At 43.0% G+C, this 25,017-nt stretch overlaps 1 protein-coding gene across 7 annotated transcripts in view; it reads right to left on the reverse strand.

The window, feature by feature from the left end:
• The window catches only part of Pms1 (PMS1 homolog 1, mismatch repair system component), a 73,536-nt gene that overhangs the window by 47,943 nt on the left and 576 nt on the right, over positions 1–25,017 (reverse strand). For 3 of the 7 annotated variants that reach the window (XR_009056393.1, XM_057758581.1, XM_057758577.1), the window contains exons 2-6: positions 19,200–19,445; positions 18,369–18,493; positions 17,418–17,569; positions 11,946–12,128; positions 3,995–4,097 (exon numbers count right to left, since the gene is read on the reverse strand). Coding sequence is in view for 6 of the 7 variants with exons in the window: in XM_057758581.1 (XP_057614564.1) it covers positions 3,995–4,097; positions 11,946–12,128; positions 17,418–17,549 (418 nt within the window). In the remaining variant the exon portion in view is untranslated. Of the gene's footprint in view, positions 1–3,994; positions 4,098–11,945; positions 12,129–17,417; positions 17,570–18,368; positions 18,494–19,199; positions 19,446–25,017 lie in introns of those variants that run through there. The other 4 variants (XM_057758579.1, XM_057758580.1, XM_057758578.1 and 1 more) reach the window with 4 other exon arrangements.

Below are 25,017 nucleotides of genomic sequence, written 5' to 3' on the forward strand. Positions count from 1 at the left end.
AGCCATTATGACAGAAGTCCTGGAGAGACCAGGACAAGGAACAGACCTCAGTACATACAATGAAAGCAATTTACAGCAAGCCCACAGCCAATCAGACTAAAGGGTGAGAAATCCAAAGCACTGCTACTAGAATCAGGAATGAGAAAAAGTCTACTCTGTCCATCCCTATTCATTGCAGAACTCTTAACCTAGAGCAATAAGACAGCTGAAAGAGCTCAGGGGATACAAACAGTAAAGGAAGAAGTCAGAGTACGTTTATTTGCATATGATATGCAAATATATAAGGCCGTTATATATAAGGGTCTTTAAAAACACCACCAGAAAATTTCCACAGTACAGGAAACTTTCATTAAAATAGCACTACACAAAATTACCACACAAACATTAATAGCCTTCTTTTAGACAAGTAAAAAGGGGCTAGGAAATCAGGGAAACACCACTTTCCACGAGAGTGTAAAAACAAATAAACAGAAAAACTTGGAATAACTAACCAAGTAAAAAACATGTATAATAAAAATTTGAAGACACTAAATAAATTGAAGAAGATATCAGAAGATGAAAATTTTTTCCATGCTCATGGATCACTAGGACTAATACTTTAAAAATGACTATCCTGTGAATGTTCAACCTCAGTCATCACGAAAATGCAAATTCAGAGTCTCTAAGATTTCATCTTACCCCAGTTAGAATGGTCAAGTTCAATAAAACCCTATATCAATAAACAAACAAACAAAAAATAAAACTTACAGATAAAAAGGATTTTTTTTTATTTCAAATTAAATGTTTGAATTTGAATGCTGAAATATCCTTAAAAATAAAGGGACCAAGTAACACCGGCTAACAGGGAGGAGGCCCAGTGCATTGGTATTTTACAGAAGGAACCACTCAATCCTCTAACTTTAGCACACACTTCAAACACCAGAATTAAATCGCAGTTCCGCAATTGCTCCATTATATTTTGACACGGCCCTGTGTTATGCCACTTAAGACGGAAGCTATTTACACTTCTAATGTAAAGGCGGGCGCTGAATTGTCAGAAAGGATTCTAAACTAATGAACACAGTTCTGCTGCCCTGCTGAGACAAACCCCACACGCACAGTCCCCCGCGCAGCGGTCTACGGCAGGGGTTTCCACAGCACAGAACAGAATACTCCTTCCAAAGCATCTGCTCTGGAGCATCGGCTGGACGCACACAACCGATGGACATAGAGAGCTGTGATGGCCACAAATAACCGGTCACCCCTGGGAACAAGCCTTGGGAAGCTGAGAGTTAATCCGCTTCCTTGGAGGAAAGTAGGGATAGATAGGGGCAGGAGAGATGGGGCGGTGGCGAAGACTGAGAAGTGTCTCTTTTCTGCATTCCTTCAGTTCCTTTGTGTCCATCCTTTCAAAATCAGCCAACTGTTAAAGACTGTGGGTGGACTTGGTGAATCGAGAGAAGATGCAGTGCCACCTGCCTTAAAATAAAAACCAAGTTCACTTCCCGCCGCACTGTGCTTGCTCTAGTGCACTTCCTGTCTGTGCGCCTGCTCTACTTCTGTGGGTACTGCACCCTCTTAATCAAAATTACAGTTTCACCTTCCAAAGGTGAGGGCGAGTAGAAAAGACGGTGCTGGCCTTGAAGAGGACCAGAGTTCAGTTGCCAGCACCTACATCAGGTGACTCCCAACTCCTGTAACTTAACTACAGCCCCAATCAGACAGCCTCTCCTGGTCCTTGTAGGAACCAATATATAAGTGGGAGGCAGGCATATACACACCGACACGCAGAAACAGACACACACTGGGGTACAATTAAAAATAAATATTTTTAAGAAGGAAAAAAGGAAAACCAGTTATGTTTAAAAGTATAATGAAGAGATGAGAAGAACAATTAAAGTAACAAGCACTGAAACCAAAATCACCTTCAATGGCTAAAACAATCCATAAAACAAATATCTGGACCCAAAAAGCAAGAAAGAAATCTTCCGTAACCCACATTTAAATGTGTGCATCTCAGTGTCTAGTGGAGATTTTGTTGGAGGTTGCCCCTGTAGCTATGTGAGCCATCTGCAGGTACCATCTCACCAGAGGACATGAAGAGTGACTTCTAAGGGCATTCGCATCACAGTGGCGTTTAGTCTACAAGAACCTCAGATGCACAGGTATAAATTAGGATGGCCGAACTGCAGTTTTATCTTACATAGGAAATATTTAAATGGAAGCTAATGACAGCTGGTGAAACGTGAGTCTGGGAGTCAGTGGCTCACAAACCATCAACACGAAGCAACGCTACCGCAAGGGCACTTTTACTCAGCAAAGGGTTGTATAATTTCTCTATCTAGAGCAATCTGAAGTTTAGATTTTTGTTGTTGTTGTTGCTGTTACCTAAGCAATCGGGTATAGTGAGGTGGAAAAAGTGAGTTTAAAAAGTCGTACTGATTTTGTAACTACTGACCTTTCAAGTGTGTTGTTTCCCGAGTTATGAAACAAGCTAATGAAAATAAGATGCATTTACTGACTACAAGACTTCCTCAACACGCATACCTAATTTAACTCACTAAAGGTGCAAGACTGACGTCAGTAGAAAAAGAAAAATCAACCGGTGAAAGGGCAGAGATCAGATGGAGCCCTTCCTTAAGGATTGTTATTTCACAGTTCCCATGGAGACGAACACAGAAAAGCATGAGAAGTTTGATGATACAGAGCCACGGGCCACCCAGATCAGACCGGCACCCGCTGAGATAAAAATAAATACTTTTAAGTTTTATAAGGCGACAGGGTTACTTCACAGCAGTCTCCTAGGAGGACGAACGCCTTCTAGTGCTTTCCTAACGTGAACTCTCAAGATCTAGGCTCAGAGGGTTTCTAAAAAGGAAAGATATCAAAGAAGTAAAATCAAGTTAGACTTATCTTTGTGTAACACATATTGAAAAGATGATAATGTATTATTTAGCTAAAATATATATTATTTATTACATAGATGAGTTTATTTTTATTGACTATGAACAAGTGTAAATGAGAGTTTTCTTAGAATTTCCCATTAGTTCTTCTTCCCTTGTGGATACAAAAAAATATAAATTTCTAATGAGCAAATGTAATCACTAACTATGCTGACAATTTCCAAAATTAGAGGCAGAGTGTGTGGACTTACCAGACTTAAAAAAGTAAATTTTATGAAGACTGAAGCCATTATTTTAAAAGTAAAGACAATAAAATTGAAGTGCTTTGGTCAATTAAAACAAGGAGCCATAAAGTTAAATTAAAATCAACAACCTAGGTGGGAGGAGGGGAACAGCAGCCATTACCTCACAAGTCCTTCAAAGACCAGTGATTCTGTGACCTCAGCTCTCCAGGGGAGCCACCTTTGACACCGTCTCCACGCTACCCATCCATGCTGGGAAAAGCTTAGGCGCTTTAGTGAACATAGACTAAAGAGACCAATTTCTACCTTAGGATTAGTTCTTAGAAAACGTAAAAATATACAAGTAAAATTACATGCACCTGTGCACAAAACAATAACAGGAACAATGGCTGGTAATTATTTATCTCAGAAGAATACAGAGTGAAGCAGTAAGTGGACGGTATCAGGCAGGACTGCGCTGGAAGGTTGGTAACTGGGAGCTGACAGCAATGACGCGCTTCACTACCCCAGGCTTATATGAAGTTTTCCATTCATACATATGCTGCCAACTTATTCAATCATAATACCTTGGGGTTACAGCCCATTACAAATCAACGAGACTTCAGGCACCTCAGCAGACTCCTGTCCTGCGTCTGCAGAGGAGACACTGGTGATCCAACACCAGGAACAACTGCTGTCACAGCGAGTCACCCAGGTACCCAGCCTTAACCCGTTCCTCTTTAGGACAGCTCTGCTTCCTTGAAGGACGGCCAGATTTCATCAAGACCAACCCAAAACACTGTCTAAATTCAAGACAAAACTCTTTAAATAATGATGATGATGATGATAATGATAATAGACAGGAAAATATGCTCCAAAGCACTCACTTACCTTGACCAAGATGTGAGGGTTTCTGAGAAAGTATGTGGCCACTGCCATCTAAAACATATTGGGTGCTAAAGTCATCAGCAGCTGTCCTTGTTGTGACGACCACCTGGAAACAACAAGCCAAACCAAAAGGACTTGTATTTCAAACTAACACAGCGACCGCTCTCTCCCGCCTTTATCTTTTTTCCTTATTTGAGATGGAGTCTTGCTATGTCGTTTAGACTAGTCTCAAAATCAGGACTTTCACGCCTCCTTCTGAGTCCTGGGATCACAAGAATCTATCACTGCAACCCACCGAAGTGATCGTTTACCTGTGGCAACGAAGAGAACTGTCACAAAGCTGGCAAAGAAAGCAATGCCTACAACTCTAGCACTCGGGCTCTAAGGCAGGAGAATTGCTGTGAGTTCCAGACCAGGGTGGGATACAGAGGAGAGACCCTGTCTCAGAAGAAATGAGGAAAACAAACAAAATATTATCACATATTAATATTGAAGAAGCTATTAAAAATATTATCACATATTAATATTGAAGAAGCTATTACTTGTTAACTCTTTTCCAAAGATTTGCTTTAACTAAGTGAGTGTGTGTGTGTGTGAGTGTGATTGTGTACACATGTGTGCAGGGGTGTGCGTACAGGGGTGTGTGTGTGATTATGCACAGATGTGTACAGGTGTGCACATGCAATTTGTGATTATGTACATGTGTGCAGGTGTGTGATTATGTACACGTGTGTACATTCGTTACGAGGTCAGAGGCTTCAGGTCCCTTGGAGATGAAGCTACAGGAGACTGTGAACCTCCAGGAAGGTGCTAGGAATGAACTCAGGGTTTCTGGAAGAACAGCACATGACCTTAAATATTAAAATGTGGCTCCAAGCCCTGGCTTGATAAATTACCGTGACAACTTCTCTGGTAGTAACTTTTGGAGTTACACTTTGAAACAACACAACAGGCTGGGGTTTGTCTGTTTTCTGAAGACAGGGTTTCTCTGTGTTGCCCAGTTGGCCTTGGAACTCGCTCTGTAGACCAGGCTGGCTTCTGTCTCCCAAGTGCTGGGATTAAACGCGTGAACCATCACAAGTGAAGGCAGCATGTGATTTCTTTCACATTGCAACTAAACTAATATTTGAGCATTTGATTAAAACACAAACCACTATACTGCAAATGGCCATTTGTATGATATGACTCACAAATGTAAAAGAAAACACTTTAATTGTACCAAGGGTATCTGCTTTTTAATAATTCCCACAAAATTTATGGACAAATGAGCAATTGTTTAGTAATCATTTCCTTCCCTTATGTATTTTATACAAAACATTTCTGAATTTCAAGTTTATAGTTTCAAAGAGTAAAATTCAAAATACATATAAGTATTTAAGGATATTTTTCTTAAACTCAAGTTGAAAATTCAATGTTTAAGAGTAAATTTTTCATTAATTAAAAGTCAGCAATAAGCATATGAGCATAGGAGAATATGAAAATACCTCCTTATGATGTCATCTGTGAAAACAGAAATTTAAGAATCCTGTCTTTTCTGAACCACCTACATCCCACATCCTATTATCTACCTGGCAGGAAACACAGCCTTGATGGAAAATAAAATGAAGAACAGACAAAAAGCAATGGTGAAGAGCGGGGATACGGTCAGGGGAAGCAAGATGGCCTGGGACAGAGCAGCCCTGTGGTAAGGAGTCATCTGTCCTGGCTCTCCTTGACTCAGCACAATAGAACCTACAATAATCCAGCTGCACTGCTGGGGCTCCTCTGGGTCCAGTTAGAGTCTGTATTTGATGGTTCTACCATCTGTCCTCAGTAGATTTATTGGTGCCATATGCTCTGTGGAACACATGGGCACCATGTGTGGGTACCAGTATATCGTTGCCGCCACCACGGCCATCACCATCACCCTCCCCCACCAGACCCTACTCCATCTCTCTGTGTGTGTGTAGGTATATGGGTATATACATATATATTATGTGAGTTATATAGGGATATATTGATATAGATAGACGCTAGATTGATAAGTAGATGAGAGATAGATAAATATTTTTGTTAGTCTGGAGAACTAGCAGAGCCTATTAGTTCTGAAATGTCTATCCAACTTTTACTAGGGGTACTCGCTCAAGCTGCTATTTGCAATGATAATTATTCAAAAAAATGGAAACAAAGGATGCTATCTAAGACAAAGATTATGTGTCTGTGTGTTCCAGCTGTTCTACTTCCATTCCATAGGCGGACAAAGCAGAACTTTAATCTTGACCTTCCCTGTCAAACCCCTGGTCTAAATTATCCAATGCATCATTGGTTTTGTTTACCAAAAACAAAGAGAACAGTAAGTGGTATAAATTTTTTTTCTGTTTTATTATTCCACAATTACTCCTTTAAAAATAATTCTCCATGTAAACAACTGCTTCTCCAAAATGCCAAGGTCAAATTGAATTCTATTTCTATTCTCCAAAGAGCTAGTCACCTGATGTAATGTTGGTGTCCCTGAGCAGAGGCAGCTCTGGACTCAGAGTTCCAGTACAAACCCTTCTCGTGGCTTCAGGACGGTCCTGAGAAAAAGGTTACACTTTCACCTCCAGGGAGGCGACGAGAAGACGGAGATCTAAGGCATGGCAAGGTCACATGGGCCTTGGTCACTTGCACGCATCTGCTGTGACACTAACTTGTGCATGCTTTAGACATGTCAGTGCACAGTAAACCCACACCAACCTAGATGAAGAAGCCCAAGTTCAAAGAAAGGAAACAGGATTTTAGTGCTACAATATTGACATTTATGTTAAACTTAAAAAAAAAAAAAGCTTACTATGGTTTCCAACAATAAAATTTCATAAATGTCAGTTTTCAGGGCACTATGGAAGTTTATTCATCTGGAAGATGGTTTGTGATATATTGTAAGACACGGAAGAAAACACATATAACCCTGTTTTATAAATTCATGAGGAATTATATTTCAAGGGTTCATCTCATCAGTGGCCCCATATCCCAGGGAGGAAACCTCGTGCTGGACAGGCCAGGGTCACAGGGCGCTAGCAGTGCAGCAGGAGCCTGTGCGCACTCAATCAGGGTCTCTGACATCACACACAACCACTGGGGATTCTTTCTAGAAACACTGAGCAACTGTGGAAGAGAGCGAGCCCAGTGACATCAGAATTAAGATGACACCTTTAAGAATTCTTCAGAGGAGCCGGGCGGTGGTGGCGCACGCCTTTAATCCCAGCACTCGGGAGGCAGAGGCAGGCGGATCTCTGTGAGTTCGAGACCAGCCTGGTCTACAGAGCTAGTTCCAGGACAGGCTCCAAAACCACAGAGAAACCCTGTCTCGAAAAAACAAAAAAAAAAAAAAAAAAGAATTCTTCAGAGGACCATCAGGATTATATGTGCTCTCTATTATTAAAAGTTGGCCCAATTATAAAACTAACATTACCAAAAAGGATCTCAATCCTATGTGAGCACAGTCTCCTGCAGGATTTAGATGACATGGAAACAAAGTTTCTTAAGAAACATCCTGGCAGTGCAAGCAAGTCTTCCTCACCCAAATTCATTTCGGGCAATGGGGATAAGCCTGAGTTTTTCTTTTTCTTTTCTACTAAGGTGGAGCTGGCTTTTGGTTTGTTTCTTGGGTTTCAAGACTTGAATCCAGAGTCCTGCACATGTGCGGCAGGTGCTCTGCCAGAGCTACCCCAGCAGCCGCAGCCTGAATCTTTGGATGCATCGATGTTGTAGCACAGAAACATGAGTCTAGCAGCTAAGATAAAGCCTTTACGATTGAGGGAAAGGAGGCGCTGCTGCCTCAATGACCAAATGTCTTTCTCCTTCTGGAGGCTGAGATGTCTACCTGCCTGGCTATGCACAGACATACACTAATGGATGTCCTCTGACTTCTACATTTCCAGAAACTTCCATGTGGGGAGACCAGCAACAGGAACAGCTGGCTGTACCCTTTTCAAAGCAGTTCTCTGCCTGTAACGAGGCTCCATTTAGGAAGCAGGACATTCCACCTGTTTCAACGCTCTCCAGTCCTTACTCACACTAACATTCTACCATCACGACTGTGACCGGCACAAGAAGCGCTGGTACTGAAGGACACAGGTTTTATTCGCTTGCCGTCAGTCTCAAGGTGGATGCTGTTTCCTGCTGTTTTATGGCTCTCCTAGCTTCTGAGTCTACCCCTCCAAACATGGGGCTCAAAAACCACTACAGATCCTGTGCTATCTCTCTACAGAATGACATCTAATGAGCGGGACTGCTCAGAGTAATACCAGGCGCACTGTAACACTCTAATAACATTGCATAGATGACCAAAAAATGTGAATGTGACCAGGAGACAATGGCTAGCAACTTGAAAGAATAAGACAAAACATAATGAACTTGTCTATAGAATGAAGACCTTTGGTGGAAATTAGGAGGAATTTGCCTATGAATGGCTACAAAGATTCAGAAAAGATTTCCCAACAAGAGGAGTGTAAATACACTTGAAAGCCTGCAGACCGGGATAAGCGACTGAGTTTATCACTGGTTTAAGCACAACTGGAGTCCAGAGCAGGAAAACCTGTAGCTGCACACCATATATCCTCTCACTGGGTCTAAGAGACAGGCACAGACTCGGGGTACAGAGTCAGTGGAACAAGACAGGCTGTGCTCCAGCACACGCCCGATTTTGATTAAGTCGTATGAACACACTGAAAAGTAGCAATGAGAAATTCAGGAACAGTAATTTATCATCATTCAAAAGCCTTGAGGACTTACATAATTCAATGCGCTATGCTTCTGCAGAACCAGAAGTGAAGACCTGCTTGCATCAGCACCACCGACCCCAGAGTAGCGCATGCATCGAGACAAACTAAGGTAACACTAGGACCCGAGGGTTTCATCTCCACCACAGTGAGGGATTGCTTTGAAATCGGGGTAAGGAAACGTGGTATTTAACTCTATGAGAATTTTCCTCAGCAGTAGTATGGAGAGATGGATCCACGGAAGACCTGCACAGAAGCTCAGCCATGAACTAGAGTTTGAGACAAAGGTTAATGACCAGGACTTTACTGTGGGAGAGGACAGACCCCTGTCCTGAGCTGGGAATGGACCTTACCAAGCCTTCATCAAGTCCCTGAGTGTTGACTGCTTGTTCGGCATGACCTGGGTAATATGCATCTCTCTTCTGATGACGTGAAGGAGACCCAGATGTGAGACGCGTTAGTAAGCAACACTCTTGGCAGCATGTATGCTAATGCAGGAAATCTGGGCTGTGCACTGAGGTGCACAACATACAATCAAGCCTAATCATTACATGTCTAAAGACTCCACGATCAAATAATACATGATGAAAAGTTTGCTGTATCAAGTTAACGAGAGGCAGAACTGGCCTGAGCCAACACTACCTTTGAGGATTGTTAATGAGGATGGACATAAAGAACCTTCTGAAGCAATAGAAAATACCTTTATTTTGATCTAGAATATATATAAGACTTAACTGCTCTCTGTGCACACACAAATGTAAGCACACATATATGTATGCGAGTTTATAACAGATTTGTAAAGGGAAAGTCTTAATGTTTTTAAGATAAATTTACAGAGCACTGCAACATGTAAACTGCAAATTTTAGATGTTCAAAAGATTTAAATTTCTCTATTACTGTAATACCTTGATAATTCTTTGATAAATTTGATAAGTAAAAGTATTTCAATTATTTATTCTTGAGGCCTTTTGAATATCTCAAACATAAAAGGCAAAGTGATGAATGTGGGTGTTGAGTGAACTTAACTAATCTAAGACAAGCAAGCAAGACAGCCAGCAGCAGACAAGCAGAACCGGCAGGCAGAGCCGCAGTGGAGTGGGAAGTCCCATGTCTGCACACTAAGTGCACAGCTGCCACCTAGCAGACAAAGTCGGTGTGACCTCTGCAAGGCCGGCAGAGCTTCGGGAAACAGACACACCGAAACACATTTCCTGACAATACTCTCGAAACATAGAGCTTAAATCCTACCTGCTAGTTTGGACAGCAGCCAACTGATCAAACATTTACGCTCTAAAGTAGCCAGTCAAAGCTCGAAGCACAGGGCCGGTACTGGGAAGCTCCGAGGTCTCAAATCCTATTCCACTTTACAGTGTGCGCTCTGTACTCGTTCCAAGGCTGTGGGTTGCTGTGCACAGCTCCAGAAGGACAGGCAGTTCCCGGTGTACCCTCTATTCACTCTTTCCCGAACTCTACCTGGAGTCTCAGTGAGCTCTAAATAAAGCAGGGTAACAGAAAGAAAGCACTTTGTGTGCTGGGTGCTGTGTAGAGGTGTGGAGCGCACTGAAGGTCTTCTTTGTTTTAACAGCAGAGTTTCCCACTGAGGTTTCATCACCTCTGCAGCGTTTCTCCAACCTACTAAAGGCAACACTTTACAGAGCTCTAAAGTTAAAAAGTAAGGGAATCCTTGCTTAAGCACGGGCACTTGCGCACGCATGCACGCACACACGCATGTACGCTTGCACACTCAAACTACAGTGAATCTGGAGAATAACCCAATTATTATGGGCAGAGAGGGTGTGGCAATAGCTCATGCTCCCGCCACTTTTCCTAAACACTAGCTTAGATGCCATTACTTCATTACTTTCTGGCACTTGACCGTTCTGACTAAGTAGGGCCTTCCAGCCTTAGCACAAGTATGATGTGGCCATGGCCTCTCAGTTACTGTCAGCCTTACCAGCACAAGACACCTTCCAACAGTAACAGGCCCAACTCCATACAGTAACAATTTAATAAAGGAGGCCTCTCAAGTCCTACAATCAGAACAACTGAGGTGACGGGAACGAGGACTGAGGGTACGGCAGCCAGGAAATCAGGAGCAGCAGCAGTGCAGACAACTGTGTGGACCAAGCACTGAAGTATGGGGTTTAAAGAAGACACAAGAGCCTACCCAGCAGTCACTGACTAGAGTGGCAGGGCCCACTCTGGCCCTTGGTAGCTATGAGGTAGGACAAGTCAATTCACAGCTGCCGAACTCTATTTCATCACCTATATTTACCAAAGTGGGATTTCTACTGTGTTTTCCATAGACTTAAAAACAAAGTCAGGGGCATGCCTTCTAAGAAAAGGATTTCCTGATCAAGCAAGTGCAGGAAAGTATATACACTATAGACTACCTTTAGATTCGCAATCTTAGGTTAGGGTAGATAAAGGCTCTAGAAAGTTAAATGTGGGCCTTTTGAAATATAACCTTTCCAAGTGAAGGGTCTCCTAAATAACCTCCTCTAAGGAACAATAATATCACAAAGCACATGTTACTATTTCTCAGAATACTAAAGACAGAATTACATAAGACATACCAAGACTACTTCACCAAAAGCAGTGATGGCAAGGGCCTACACATCTTCCAACACCTGTGACCAGAGCAACACTGTTCATTCGGCCAAGAATCCAATACCAAATGAATGCATAAATAAAATGTATACATACTGATATAGTTCACTATGCTGCCCAGGCTAGACTCGCTGGCACTAGAATTACAGATGTCAACATACCTGGCTTAGGAAACCCTTTACATGGTACAACATAACGGACACAAACCCTGAACAAAGTATATGAAGTACAGTGAGCCAGACACAAGAGGTCTAACGTTTCCACTTTTATGAGGTACCTGTAGCATCAACTGATAGAGACACAAAGTAAAATGGTAGCTGTCACATACAGAAGAGGAGGGAGGAGGACAGGGGGCTTTGTTTAATGTGTCCTGGGTTGTAACCAGGGAAGACGAAAATGACCTAGAAATGGATAGCTAATAAATAAACAATAATTGAATGTACCTAACACCACTAAATTGTTATTAAAAATGGTAAATTTCCTATTAAGTGTATTTTACCTTAAGTGAAAATATTAAAGGTACTCTAACAATGAATTGGTTTTCTCTTAATTCTAATATTCGGTCACTATGAAATGAATAAAGTAGCTGACATAAATTTCCTCACCTCTGCAACACTACAAATCGACCCCAAGGCTTCACCGCGGAAACCGTAGGTTGTCAGGTTCTCGAGGTCTTCGTGACTGTTTATCTTGGAGGTGTAGTACTTCACAGCCATCACAGGGACGTCCACAGCCTTGATGCCCTCACCATTGTCCCGGACCTCGATTTTATCAAACCCGTAGTTCTCCTAGGCAAAGTGAGGAATACGCTCAGTTGATAAAACTTAAACGGCGGCGATCACATTTAGAAGGGCAGATTAAGCAAACGGCTGTTTGACAGCTTCAAGGGGGAGGAGACACCATGTCAACAGGAGCTCCCATCTTCAGCTCTGCTGATGCCTAGGTTCCATACACTGAGCAAAGGACCTCAACTCAACTACAACACAAGGAGGTCAGACTAATCTCCTGAGTGTTCTATCAACTTCTTTACTTGCATAGGTATTTGTGGTAATTTATATTTAAACGCAAATTAAAAGTCCACCATAGATTTTATATATATATATATCATACCTCAAATGAAATAAAACACTATCACCAGCAAAAACCCACCTGCTCTATTCACCAAGAATCCAGCAACCATTCTTATTTAGTCTGATTTTTAATAAGTTCTCCCTCATTGCTTTCATAAAAAATTAAGTATAAAATTAAGTATTTAGTACCTTATAATTTTCTCAATTTCTCATTATAAATATCAAACAGAAAATTGTTGAGAAAATATATCTAACTTAGTAATCTCTTCTAAATTTGAAAATTAAAAAAGTAAACTCCACTCATAGCTTAATCCTATGATACTGAGCTCTGCACACACAAGAGAAACCAAATTCCTATAATGACCCTGTTTCCCATGAATACAGTCACCAACTGTTATCAGTCTCGCTCCGAAAAGCCCTGCAGACATCACCACAGACGACAACTACAGGAGGAAAAGCTTCTGGGATTTATACTGGCTCCATAGCATACAAGGGTATCACACTGTAGTAACCTAAGCTCACACAGCATCTTGTCGGTACTGCTAAAAATACACCACGCATGCAAAGCATTATCGGGAAATACCTAAGATTTCGGTGTCAATCAAAAATTGTCTGACAGCCTGGAAACAGCATGTCTGCTTCATTTTATTAAACAGACAAAAACATCGACCAGAGAAATGTCAATCCTGCAGCATAAATACCTCCAGGAATCTGAACAAAACAGGTCTGGGTGTAGTGTCAGGCCCAGCTGAGCCGTTCATTCAGAAATCATGCGAAGTAGATGAGCAAATCTCCGGGTAGGCGACGGTGCTAATTTACTTTATAGGGATGCTTCCATTGGCTTGTTAACATTGTTTTAAGAAAACATTTTGTCTTTGAGAGACACTTTATAACAAGAAACACATTTCAAGAGATAAGCAAAACAGAAAAGAGGAACAGGTAAAGACCCACAGCAGGTAGGAACGCGATGGATCTAAATGGCAGCTGACGGATATAAAGACACTGTCCCTTGTACTCTATTGCCACTCACACTCTAATCAGACCAATTATATAAAATGCCTAAGAAATATAGTCACTCCTGGGCCTTAATTCAATAAACTATTTCTTCACACCATAAGCACATGGAATATTATTTAAAGCAGTGGTCCCCAACCTTCCTGATGCTGCGATCCTTTAGTACAGTTCCTCATGTTGTGCTGACCCCAACCATAAACTTACTTCCGCTGCTAATTCATGACTGTAATTTTGCTATTGTTATGATGAATCATAATATAAATACCTGATATACAAGCTATCTGATATGCAACCTCTGTGAAAGGGTCGTTTGACCCCCAAAGGGGTCTCAACCCACAGGTTGAGAACAGCTGATTTAAAGGCACAATTGGGCAGATATTCTGCAACTGTGCTCCTTGGTACAGCAGCAATTGTAGACTGCAGTGTATGCATGTACACTCTTCAGCCTCACTCGAGATCTCAAACTGCAAGAGTGAAGCTTAGTAACTGCCTAACAAAGCCCCCAACTAAACCTGAGCCATGGTCTTTGCTTAGGAACTACCTAATAAACCCAGCTTAACCTGACGTACCCCAAACACCCTAAGGACCATAGTCTTTGATTAGTAACTACCTAACAAAGCACCCTAAGAGAAACCTGAAATCGGAACACTTGATTCACTACTAGCTAATGAAGCAACTTAGGCAAGTTTTGGGAACACTGAGTCTTTGTAAAACTTTTAACATTTTTTATGAGATGTACTTGGGAATTATACTCATCTGAATTTTATCTGTTAATAAGCAAAAGCAAGATCCTCTCATTACAAAGTATCTCTATCAGAATTATGATGTCACAGTACTAGCAATAACACAAATATGTGATAATTAGATTTAAAAAACCATATTCTTGCTTTCAGTAATATAGACTTCAACTCCTAGTAAATAGTAGATAATAGGTAGGGTGGACACAAAAATATAGGGTCTAAGTCTATGAGCTTGGCATTTAAAAAGGGGGGAAGCAACCAGACTAACCACAGTGTGTGACCAGCTACTGGGGTAAACGTCCAGATTAACAACAGTAGTTAATAATAAGCCTGAGCTAAAAGGACAAACAGTTTATAAATAATATAAGCTTTTTTGTGTTTCTTTGGGGACTGAATGGCTGTGGGACCAGGCAGGACAGAAACTTCTATCTACAGGGTTTCTCTGCAGCTTTGGAGCCTGTCCTGGAACTCTCTCTATAGACCAGGCTGGCCTCGAACTCACAGAGATTCACCTGCCTCTGCCTCTCAAGTGCTGGGACTAAAGGTGTGAGCCACTACCATCTGGCTTCCATCTATAATTTCTTTCCAAATACCAACGTTCTGCCCAATCTGTGGTATACAGATATGTAAAATAGGTATACAAATCCAATATTTAATAATTGAAATAATACCTTGTTATACATATAATTTTACCATTTATTAAAATGAATACATATTTGCACACTGAGAAGATAGGTGAAGGTGCTGCTTTATTTTTACATAATTAAATCATGGAGGAACATTTGCTATTTTAGAACAGAACATCTTCAGCACTTTAAGGTTTGATCTGATTCTATAATAGTCAACGTTCATAACACATTTTGCATATGTATGCTGTATAAATACATTTAGGGCCTATGGTGATTTGAATAGACTCATTTTGGGCAGGAACAGGAGGTATGGCCTTGTTGGAGGAGCTGTGTCTCTTGGAATAAGCTTCAGGCCCAGTTTCTCTCCCTGCCTCTAGCTGCGGATCAGAATGTAGCTCTCAGCTACTTCTCCAGCACCATGCTTGCCTGCATGCCACCAAGCTCCCTGTCATGATAATAACAGACTCACCTCTGAAACCGTAACTGAACTAAATGCTTTCTAAATTGGCTACGTCACGGTGTCTCTTCACAGCACAGAAAAATAACTAAGACACAAGTTGGTGCCAAGGGACTGGGTATAGCTATGACAGACCTGACCATGCTGCTGCTTGGAGAAATATGGAAAACATTTAGACCTCAGGTAGGAAAGCTGCTGAATGCTGAAAGTATTATGTATTATTAAAGTATTAATGGGCCATCCCAGTATAATCTTGGAAGACAGTGGCGCTGAATGCAATCTGGATCACGGAGTCCTAGCTCAAGAAGGTTCGGGAGAATATTAGTGTTATCATCCAGGAAATGCAAACCTGCCCTCTCCCTTGGGGACCTGGCAGGAGCAGAGTGGCAAGTCCTGCACACCTCAGACAGTACCCTGGCCAGCCCAGGGCCTTCTCACTGCTACGTCACTAGGTAGTCTATACACAGGTGCAAAGGTCCCTTTAAGAAACAATCCACGCTATTCCTGCTCTCTCTGCCATTTCTCTAAGGAGGCAGATTACTCTCCCTCTCTCTCCCCGCTCCCTTCCCCAGTAAACTTCATTCCCATGTAATGAATGATAAACATCATCTTTTGATGGCACATTTGTCCCGTGCCATAAGATCCCTAAGATCCATGGTACCACCTTGAGCCACATATAATTACACTTTGCCCTGCTGGGCTTCCTTATTATACTATACACTCTCTCTACATTTTACAGTGGTCCTGTATATTTATTCTGCACTATTTTATGTCAGAGATATATAATTTGATTTTGATTTTACTGGGAGTCACAGCTAAGAGATTGCCTTGAGTGTCAGAAGAAACTCTGGACTTCTAAGGTGCTGAGACTGGGAAAGACGATGGCGACCTCTGAAGTTGAAGTAAATGTATCCTGCATTATGGTATGACGACAAGTCTCTGGGGACTGTACTGGCTGTTCTTGGTTGTCAGCCTGATTGTATCTGGATGAACGATAATCCAGAAATGGAGGGCACACTTGTGATCTGGATCTTGAAGGAAGATCTTGAGGCAGGAAGACACACATTTAATCTTGGCCACACCTTCTGATGGAAGCCCATACACACATACACACATATACACACATACATACATACATACAGAGATTCATCATATACACACATACATACATATAGAGATTCATCATACACACACACATACATACATACATACAGAGAGAGATTCATCACACACACATATGTAGAGAGAGTCATTCTATACATTCTAGAGAACCCTGACAAATGTAAGACCAGAGGGGGGAATGTGGCGGTCCGAACAGGAATGACCCTCATAGGCTCATATATTTGAATGCTTAGTCCCACTAGTAGGTGGGGCCTATTTGGGGAAGAACTAGGAAATGTGGCCTTGGAGGAGGTGTGTCCCGGAGGGTGTTCTCTGCCTCCTACGGAGGATAAGGATGTAGGCTCTGGGCTACTGCTCTAGTGCTGTGCCTGCCTGCTGCATGCTCTCAGCCGCCCTCTGAAACTGGAAACCCACACTCCATGCTTTCTCTAAGTTCCCCTGTTTACGGAGTCACTTCACAGCCACAGAAAGGTGTCTAAGAGAGGCTACTGCAGACACTTTGAGGCAGGCTATGCTAATCCCAACCCAAAGTTCAAGTAGTGACTGTTTTATGAAAGTTCGGTCACTAATATAGCAAATTAAAAAACCTAACATCCTAACACAATACAATAATTTGGAATAAAAGAGACTTACATGCTGAGGAATGAGAGCAGGAAAATATCTAAGGAACCCTAGCATGTAACGTGAGGATAATTCTCCACATACAACAGTCTGCGCTCACGGTGAGGTGTTATAGGCAGGTCCCGGCCGCATCACACTGCAGGCGTACACTGTGTGTTCAGAGGCGGGGTTTAAGTTATACAAACAACCAAGGACACACGTTAAAAGAAAACAGACATTTGGCTGAGTGTTTGGGTGAACGACCCCTTTCTGGCTTAAGTTTTTTTCTGTGATTTCCTTTAGTGTTACTGTAATCTCGGTTTAAATTACAATCTACTCTTTAAACTGTATTCCAAACGCTCAACACCTGGGAATGAAAGTCCAGCAACAATCAATCTCTCAAGAAAACTGTCGGGTCCATTAGCTGTACAGGCATGACACTCACCAGTTTCACGTCGATGCTGGTGGCTCCAGCATCCAAGGAGTTTTCGATGAGTTCTTTCACAACGCTGACCACTGATGTGATTATCTGGGAACTGGACAGGAGGCGAACTGTCGCCGCAGGCAACTGCTTCATCCTCGCTCTCAGCAGAGTAGCTGGAACAGAATCACAAGGTGTAAAGAGGAATTGTTAACATTTCTGATGTATAGACCAGATAACAACAGGCGATACCTTAGGAGCGTACCTGTGCTGAGGAATTATGTATGCAAGGCTTGACCGTAAGCTCACACAGTGTGAGATAAAAACTTCCTACTAATATCCTTAGAAGCAGGTAACACTGACATCTCCATTTTGTAAGATTACTGAGGTATGCAGGAGGAACTAAGTTCATTCAGTTATCAAGACACAGGGTCAAGACTTTGATACAAGAAGTCCTAAAATATATGTAATTAGTTACCTCTCACAGCTACATAACAACTCAAACAGCTCAAAAAATACCCAGAAGGCCGGGTGGTGGTGGCGCACGCCTTTAATCCCAGCACTCGGGAGGCAGAGACAGGCGGATCTCTGTGAGTTCGAGACCAGCCTGGTCTACAGAGCTAGTTCCAGGACAGGCTCCAAAGCCACAGAGAAACCCTGTCTCGAAAAGCCAAAAAAAAAAAAAAAAATACCCAGAAGACTTTCAGGTAACACGGCAGACTGCAAGCTTCCTCCGTGCCAGTGAAGCAGAAGCACCGGAAAAAGAAAATAAAGGAGCAGACGTGGAAGGAGTTGGAGAGAGAAAAGGAAAGAAGGAAGTGGTGAGAAAAAGATGACCAAGTGATAAAACAATAAAAATAAAAAGAAATTTAAGTGATTAAAGATTTAAGTGATTAAAGTAAGATAGACTTTATCAGCAAAGAGAGGAAGAGAAAAGCTTTGGGAGGTCACACAGTTAATGTCAGAGCAGCATACCGAGGGCATAGGAGAAGACGGGCACCGCTGAGAGGTAGTGCCAGCCAAGAGGTAGTAGTCACACACTGCTGCTCACAGCAGGGGAGTGGAAGGTAGCAGGCTCACCGAAGACCCTCCACGATACCCTGAAGGTATTCAAAACCAAGAGATGCACAAATCATAACACAGAAACATACTAGAAATAAAAGCAACAGCACTCCTCCAAAAGACCACACTGAAAGGGCTAGGGTTTGAGGTTCACAGGGGACCCTGAGGCAGACTGGCCTTTGGAGCAAGAGATTTATTCATAGAATTAACACCATGGAAAGACAGCGTGACAGGCATGCCTACTAGAGTTCAGACCCACAAGTCATACGGAACCCTTTCTTTACAGCACTGCTTAGACAAATCATTGAAATTTAAAAATCAATGAAGAAACTTGATAGTTAAACTATACTACAAATCTGAATAGTTCATCACTGTACACAAATATTCTATCCAACAGACACAGAGAACACATTCTCACCAGCCTGTGGAACCTTTGCTAACATAGACAACACTGTCAGCCACAAACTGAGATTTAAAGAACCAAATAATTTGCTGTCTTATCAGACAACAATGGAAGAAAACTAGAAATTTACAGCAACAAGAACTAAAAAAGTTGAACAGTACTTGGAAACTGAATGGCACATTCTAGAACGACCAGAAAGCAGAGAGGAATTTTTTTTTTAAATTTTCTACAATCAAATGAAACAAGTCACAGAACAATTTTTGGGGGCTGGAGAGATGGCTTAGTGCTTATGAGCACTGGCTACTCTTCCAGAAGACCGGGGTTCAATTCCCAGCACCCACCTGGCAGCTCACAGCTGTCTGTAACTCCAGTTCCAGGGGATGTGACGTCCTCACAGACATACATGGAGACAAAACACTAACGTTAATGCACATAAAATAAAAATAAATAAATTTAAAAAGCTTCTCAGTTTAAAAAAATAAATAAGTAAATAAATAAAACAATTTTCAAAAGGAAGTTTAGAGCTTTGACAGCTTACATGAAAACAGGAGAAAGATCTTCAGTAACTAGCAAAGGGTGCGTCTCAACTGAAAGCAAAGCAAACCCGAAGGAATTAGAGCAAATAAGGACCAGGACAACCGCTAATAAAAGGCTGGAAAAGTCAATGTGCAAAGTCAGAGTTGTTAATCTAAAAAAATAAACAAGATTGACAATGCCCTAGCCAAACTGAAACAAAGAGAAGATTCTAATCTATGAAGTTACAAAGGAAAAGGTCACCAAGGGTTCAGTGACGCCCAGAGGATCATTAGGGTAGACTGTGAAAACTGACTGTGGTGGTTTGAATAAGAATGTCCCCCACCGGGTGGGAGCTGGGGCACACCTTTAATCCCAGGGAGGCAGAGGAAGGCGGATCTCTGTGAGTTTGAGGCCAGCCTGGTCTACAGAGAGAGCTTCAGGACAATTAGGGTTACACAGAGAAACCCCGTCTCGAAAAGAAAATAAACAGAATGTCCCCACAGTTGCAAGCATTTGAACACTTGTTCCCCAGCTGGTGATGGCCTTTGTGGTTGCCTTTTAAAGCGCTGTACCCCTCAGTTTGGGCACTAAGAGGCTGGCGCCAGCCCACTCTCAATGGCAGGAGTCATCAATAAAAAGGACTAACTACCTCACGTGGGTCGTCTCGCCAGCACAGGGGTGCTGGAATCTGAACCCGGATCCTCTGCAAGAGCAGCAAGTGCTGCTAACCTATGAGCCGCAGCTCCAGCCTGGGGAAGGGAAAGAAGGGACACGGAAGAGGTGAACACACTGTCATGAGAGCGGGAGGGCAGGAAGGGAGACGGAAGACAGACGAGCGAGGAGGAAGAACTAAAATGTGGCACACGTCTGGCAAAAATGACACAATAAATCCATTACTTTCAGGCAAACTTAACAAATAAACAAGACAGAAAATCTACAAATAGCGCAAGTGGGAGAAAACTGCTGTTTTTCTATTTCTCTGCCCACAGGTTTGAGTAAAACCATCATGGACAATTCTGGTTTCCTTCCTACTGAATTCCAACCACCTGCAGGAGTCACCAGCTTGAATCGAAGTATTCCCTCCACTTAGCCACACAGTCAAGCCGGCATGGAGGAGCCCCATTTCTCATTCACTCTTCTGTCTTCACATTCGGCCCCGCCCTCATGAACTCAGCACCCAGACCCTGTTCTGAGCTCTTCATACACTAATTGCCTTTAACCTCTACATGTGAAAAGGAGGCATGATTTTATCATCATTTAAGATGTGTAAAATAAATGTAAACATTCTCAATTTCAGAGTTTCTTACTGACCTTCTCTTCATCTGCCCCATGGTAAAGGACAGAAAGCCAGAACTAGGAAGGTTGGTACACGGGATTTTCTGACAGTGAATCACTAGGGGGGCTAGCTTGCCCAGAGGCCTTCAAGCCCTCAACCCGCAGCAGTCAGGGCACTCTGTTAATTCAGATTCATTTGTGTCTTTACAGCTTCCACGGCCTCAACTCTGCAAATAAGGACCATTGATCCTGGAAGATGTTTTTTTTTAGTTAATAAGGAGGGATAAAAACAGAATTGCTTCTCAAAAGTTAGGCAGAAATTTTTACCTCAGATATATTTCCTTAAATATCCCGGTCCAAACTCGTGACATCAGATCACTGAGTCACAGGGCCGTGGAACCACGGGGACAGGTGAATTTTAAAGACCTCTTTAAAGAATTCACCACTTCACTGTCGATAGTTGAAGAATGCTAAGGACTGCTACAATAAACGCGGCATGCGGTGATGCCTGTGGATCTCACAGCTTCCCCGGCGCCTCCTTAGTCATGCAAAGGCTGTGGTGCTCCAGAACGCCTTTCTAGACCCCCAGGCTCTTTCGAATTGGCTGTCAAGACTCTCAGCAGCTTTTAATACAATTAGTCAGACCTGGGACATGCCAAATTACTTCTGCATCACTAGGCCTAAAACAGGTCTCCAAGCATGTTGTGAAGAACCTCTGTGCAAGCTACAGGTCCTTCATAGGATGAACCAACATGCAGACAAAACTCTCTGTTCAAAACAGAAACAAGAGCAACAACAACAACAAAAATCCCAGAACGTAAAATGAAATTCTATTACTTAAATGACACACTGGGGGCTTCTGCTGTTGTGGGTATGTAGCCCCGCCAGCTTGGAATTCATGGAGCAGACCAGGCTAGCCTCTAACGTGCAGCGATTCTCTTATTTGTACCTTCTGAGTGTTAGAATTACAAGCGTACATACGACAAGGAGGGAGCTTTATATCTGCCTTCATTTATGCCTAGCTTCAGAAAATATTTTGGGACAGTAACGGTTACCTTGACAACATGTAATTCCTGTAGAAAGTAAAGTTTTGGTTTTTTCTGAGGGTTGGGGGAGAACTGTTTAAAAAAAAAAAAACAAAAACCTCTAAGTAATTCCACACAACTACATGTTCATTTGATGAACTAAATCTATAGAAGTTAATTTTAAACAAAATGATAACACAAAGCACGAAACCCAAAGGTCAGCTAAGGGTTCTTTCTCAGGCCGTGTAAACCCAGCTGTCAGGTAAAGAGCTACAGTAACTGCACAGCAAGGAGGAGGGGCAGGCACTGTAACAAGTACACAAGGATTTCAGCGGTGAACTAGGAAGAGGCTAACTTCCTGGGTTCTTACAAGTCACAATTATTTTTTGCTATAAATAAAGAAGGCAAAGCTGATCGGCACAGTAGAGAAACAGAGCAAATCCCAAAACCCAGGTCTTAGGATCTTTACTCCTGAAGCAAACTCAGATTCCTCTGCAAAAAAGTTTTCACCTATAAAAATGGAGACAATGACTCAGTGGTTTGCTGCAGGGATCAACGGACGAAGCAGCTATAAAAACAGGCATGGGAGGGGTACGGGTTAGGACAGACGAGGATGGGGGGGGGCGCCATAGTGAAATCAATTACTTTGTGTGTTAGCAGAGATGAAAAGCAGTAGGCGTAGCGGGGCATACACAGCTATCTACAATCCTAATCTTGGAAGGCTGCGGAAGATGAAATCTGGGCTTAACAGCAAGATCCCCTTGCAGGGAGTCACACGTCATATAAATGGTAAAGGCCTAAAATGTAATTATTATTCTGTGGTTGCGGAGACTGAACCCAGGGCTTTACACACGTCCTTTTTCTTTCTAAGACAAGGTCTCACGAAGTGGCCAAGGCTAGTCTTGAACTCACTCTACTGCGGGCAGGACCTGAATTTGCCTTCCTCCTATCTCCACCTCCCAAGGAGTGGGACTCCTAAGCCTTGCCATCAGGACAGACTGAAAATGTACCGTGTTCGGGTGTGAGATCACAATGTAGAAGCAGAGTGGGAATTCTGCTCCACTACTAACAGTAATTTTATTGAGTTTCGGGGTAAACCGTCTGAAGGGAAGTGGGTACCTATACCCATCTCTCAACAACTGTTTGGAAGTCTCCAGGGCCTCCAAACTTTCTCGCTTTGGGAGAACACTAAACCTCTATCATCCTAACATTCGCACAAATGAATGCTATCTATCCCAGATAGAAAGTGCCTTCTGTCTCCGGGCTTACACACTGGACAGTATGACAGCCAACAGCCCCATGGAGAGCTATGAGCACTTGAAATGGCTAATAGACAACGCTGTCCTTCAAGTGTTCAGAACCTCTCTTATTCTCTATAATGTTTCAAAATGATATTTTTTCCAAATCTCTACTTTTACCCCAGTTCTTCTAATACAAGTTTACAGAGATGGTGACAAGTCACACCACCTGGCCGCCATCCCATTGTGTCCAGTGGTTCCACACAGTGATTCTCTCCTGCCTTGTCCGCTCTGCAGTCAGGTCACACCTGTGTCCTCTGGAACTGAGTATCACAAGCAAGGCCCTCTGGGACACAACAGATCGTGAGGATGAAGGCCTCAGGATGGCAACACACGAGCGCTCATTGAGGAGCCCCCAAAGCTGCTCGGCTCCTCTGCACCCAGTGACACAGACAGGAGGTGCCCTCTGTGACTCTCAGAAGCCGGTCCCTCAGCGGCGACAGCATCTGCCTGGATCTCAGACCTGCCAGCCTCCAGAGCGGTGAAAGGCTTCCGTCGCTGAGTCCCTTCCCCGGTGTGCGGTCCTGTGTCCTGACAGCAGAGACTGACACCACCAACACCCTTGTCCAGCCTCCCTACAAGCCCACTGGCCTGGAAAGCAAACACTAGCCAAGTACCTTCCCCGAGCCCTCACTGCAGCCATTCTCTCCTTGGCTGTGTGGCCAAGCTTGAGGAAGTCCTGTAGCTGTGCTGTTCAAACCCCTACCGCCAAATCATTTCTAACGCGTTGCCAAGCAGCTTATAGCTACGGCCACCTTTGCAGAACTCTCCTCTCTTCAGTAAGGATCTCTGAAGGAATACATCCTTTCCTTAGGACCCTAGGCAGCTTTTTCTTTGTGTCGGTATTTATGGTCAAACTCGGGTCTTTCGTATGACGGGCAAGAGCTGAGACGCCATTGCTGTATCCCCAGTGAGTAGCCATACTTGTTTACTTCCCAGCTATGTCTGTCTGTCTGTCTCTGATAACTCTGGCTTTCTTCCCAGGAATGTGAGCGTTCCCCAGCATTTCACCCCTGTTCTTAGATAACTCAATACCCCAACCTAAATCTGTATAGTCACGTGACCTTGTTCTTCCCAAGACAACATTTCTAACAGTAATCGTCACTGCCACCTCAGGTAAGAGTCTGTAGAACAGACCATACTTCTCACTCTGTCTCCCTCAGGCTTGCCGCTTAGCTTTGCTGTGGGGTCTCTCCTGGTGGTCCCCACGGTCGGTGAGGAACTTCCATTTTCCTTTGTTAGCAGAATCTATCTGTACCCCGCTACCCAGCTTCCTCTTAATCACTTCCAATGTCAGCCACAGCAACCCTTTTCTGATCACCCACTCGAATGACCTCTCTCTCACCCACACTCTTTAAGCACTCAGCTTGCTTCATGCTTGTCGAAACCTTATCCTAAATTACCTAACCTTTTGACTGTAAGGAATCACACAGTATGTATCTCCAAATGCAAAAAAAAAGGAAGAAAATAAAAGAGAGAGAAATTACAGTACTTTAAGCCTGGTAACCAGTCCATAATTAATGCAGAGATGCTAACAATAATTTTACTACTAAGTGCTTGCCCTCCTAACAAGTTGAGAGTCTCAACTCCCTCCAAATGTATGTTTAATATTACACTCCTAGACTCCACCCCATCCCCCAGCTCAGTGTACCTCCTGGTACCCACATCATCCCCCAGCCCAGTGTATCTCCTGGCCTCCACATCATCCCAGTCCAGTATCCCTCCTGGTACCCACATCATCCCCCCAGTCCAGTGTACCTCCTTGTACCCACATCATCCCCAGCCCAGTAAACCTCCTGGTACCCACATTATCCGCCCCCCCCCCAGCCCAGTAAACCTCCTGGTACCCGCATTATCCGCCCCCCCCCCACCAGTCCAGTGTACCTCCTGGCCTCCACATCATGATGCATCTACAAAAAGAAAGAGACTCGCTAGGGAACTTAGAATTTAGGGAGAAAACAACACATCTGAAACACAATCCAACTGTTCCACAGACCCCAAACAAATTCGAGACACTACACATACGTGCAAAGCCTTCTGCCAAC

Source organism: Chionomys nivalis, chromosome 26 (genome assembly GCF_950005125.1).
Source record: "Chionomys nivalis chromosome 26, mChiNiv1.1, whole genome shotgun sequence".
Taxonomy (NCBI): domain Eukaryota; kingdom Metazoa; phylum Chordata; class Mammalia; order Rodentia; family Cricetidae; genus Chionomys; species Chionomys nivalis.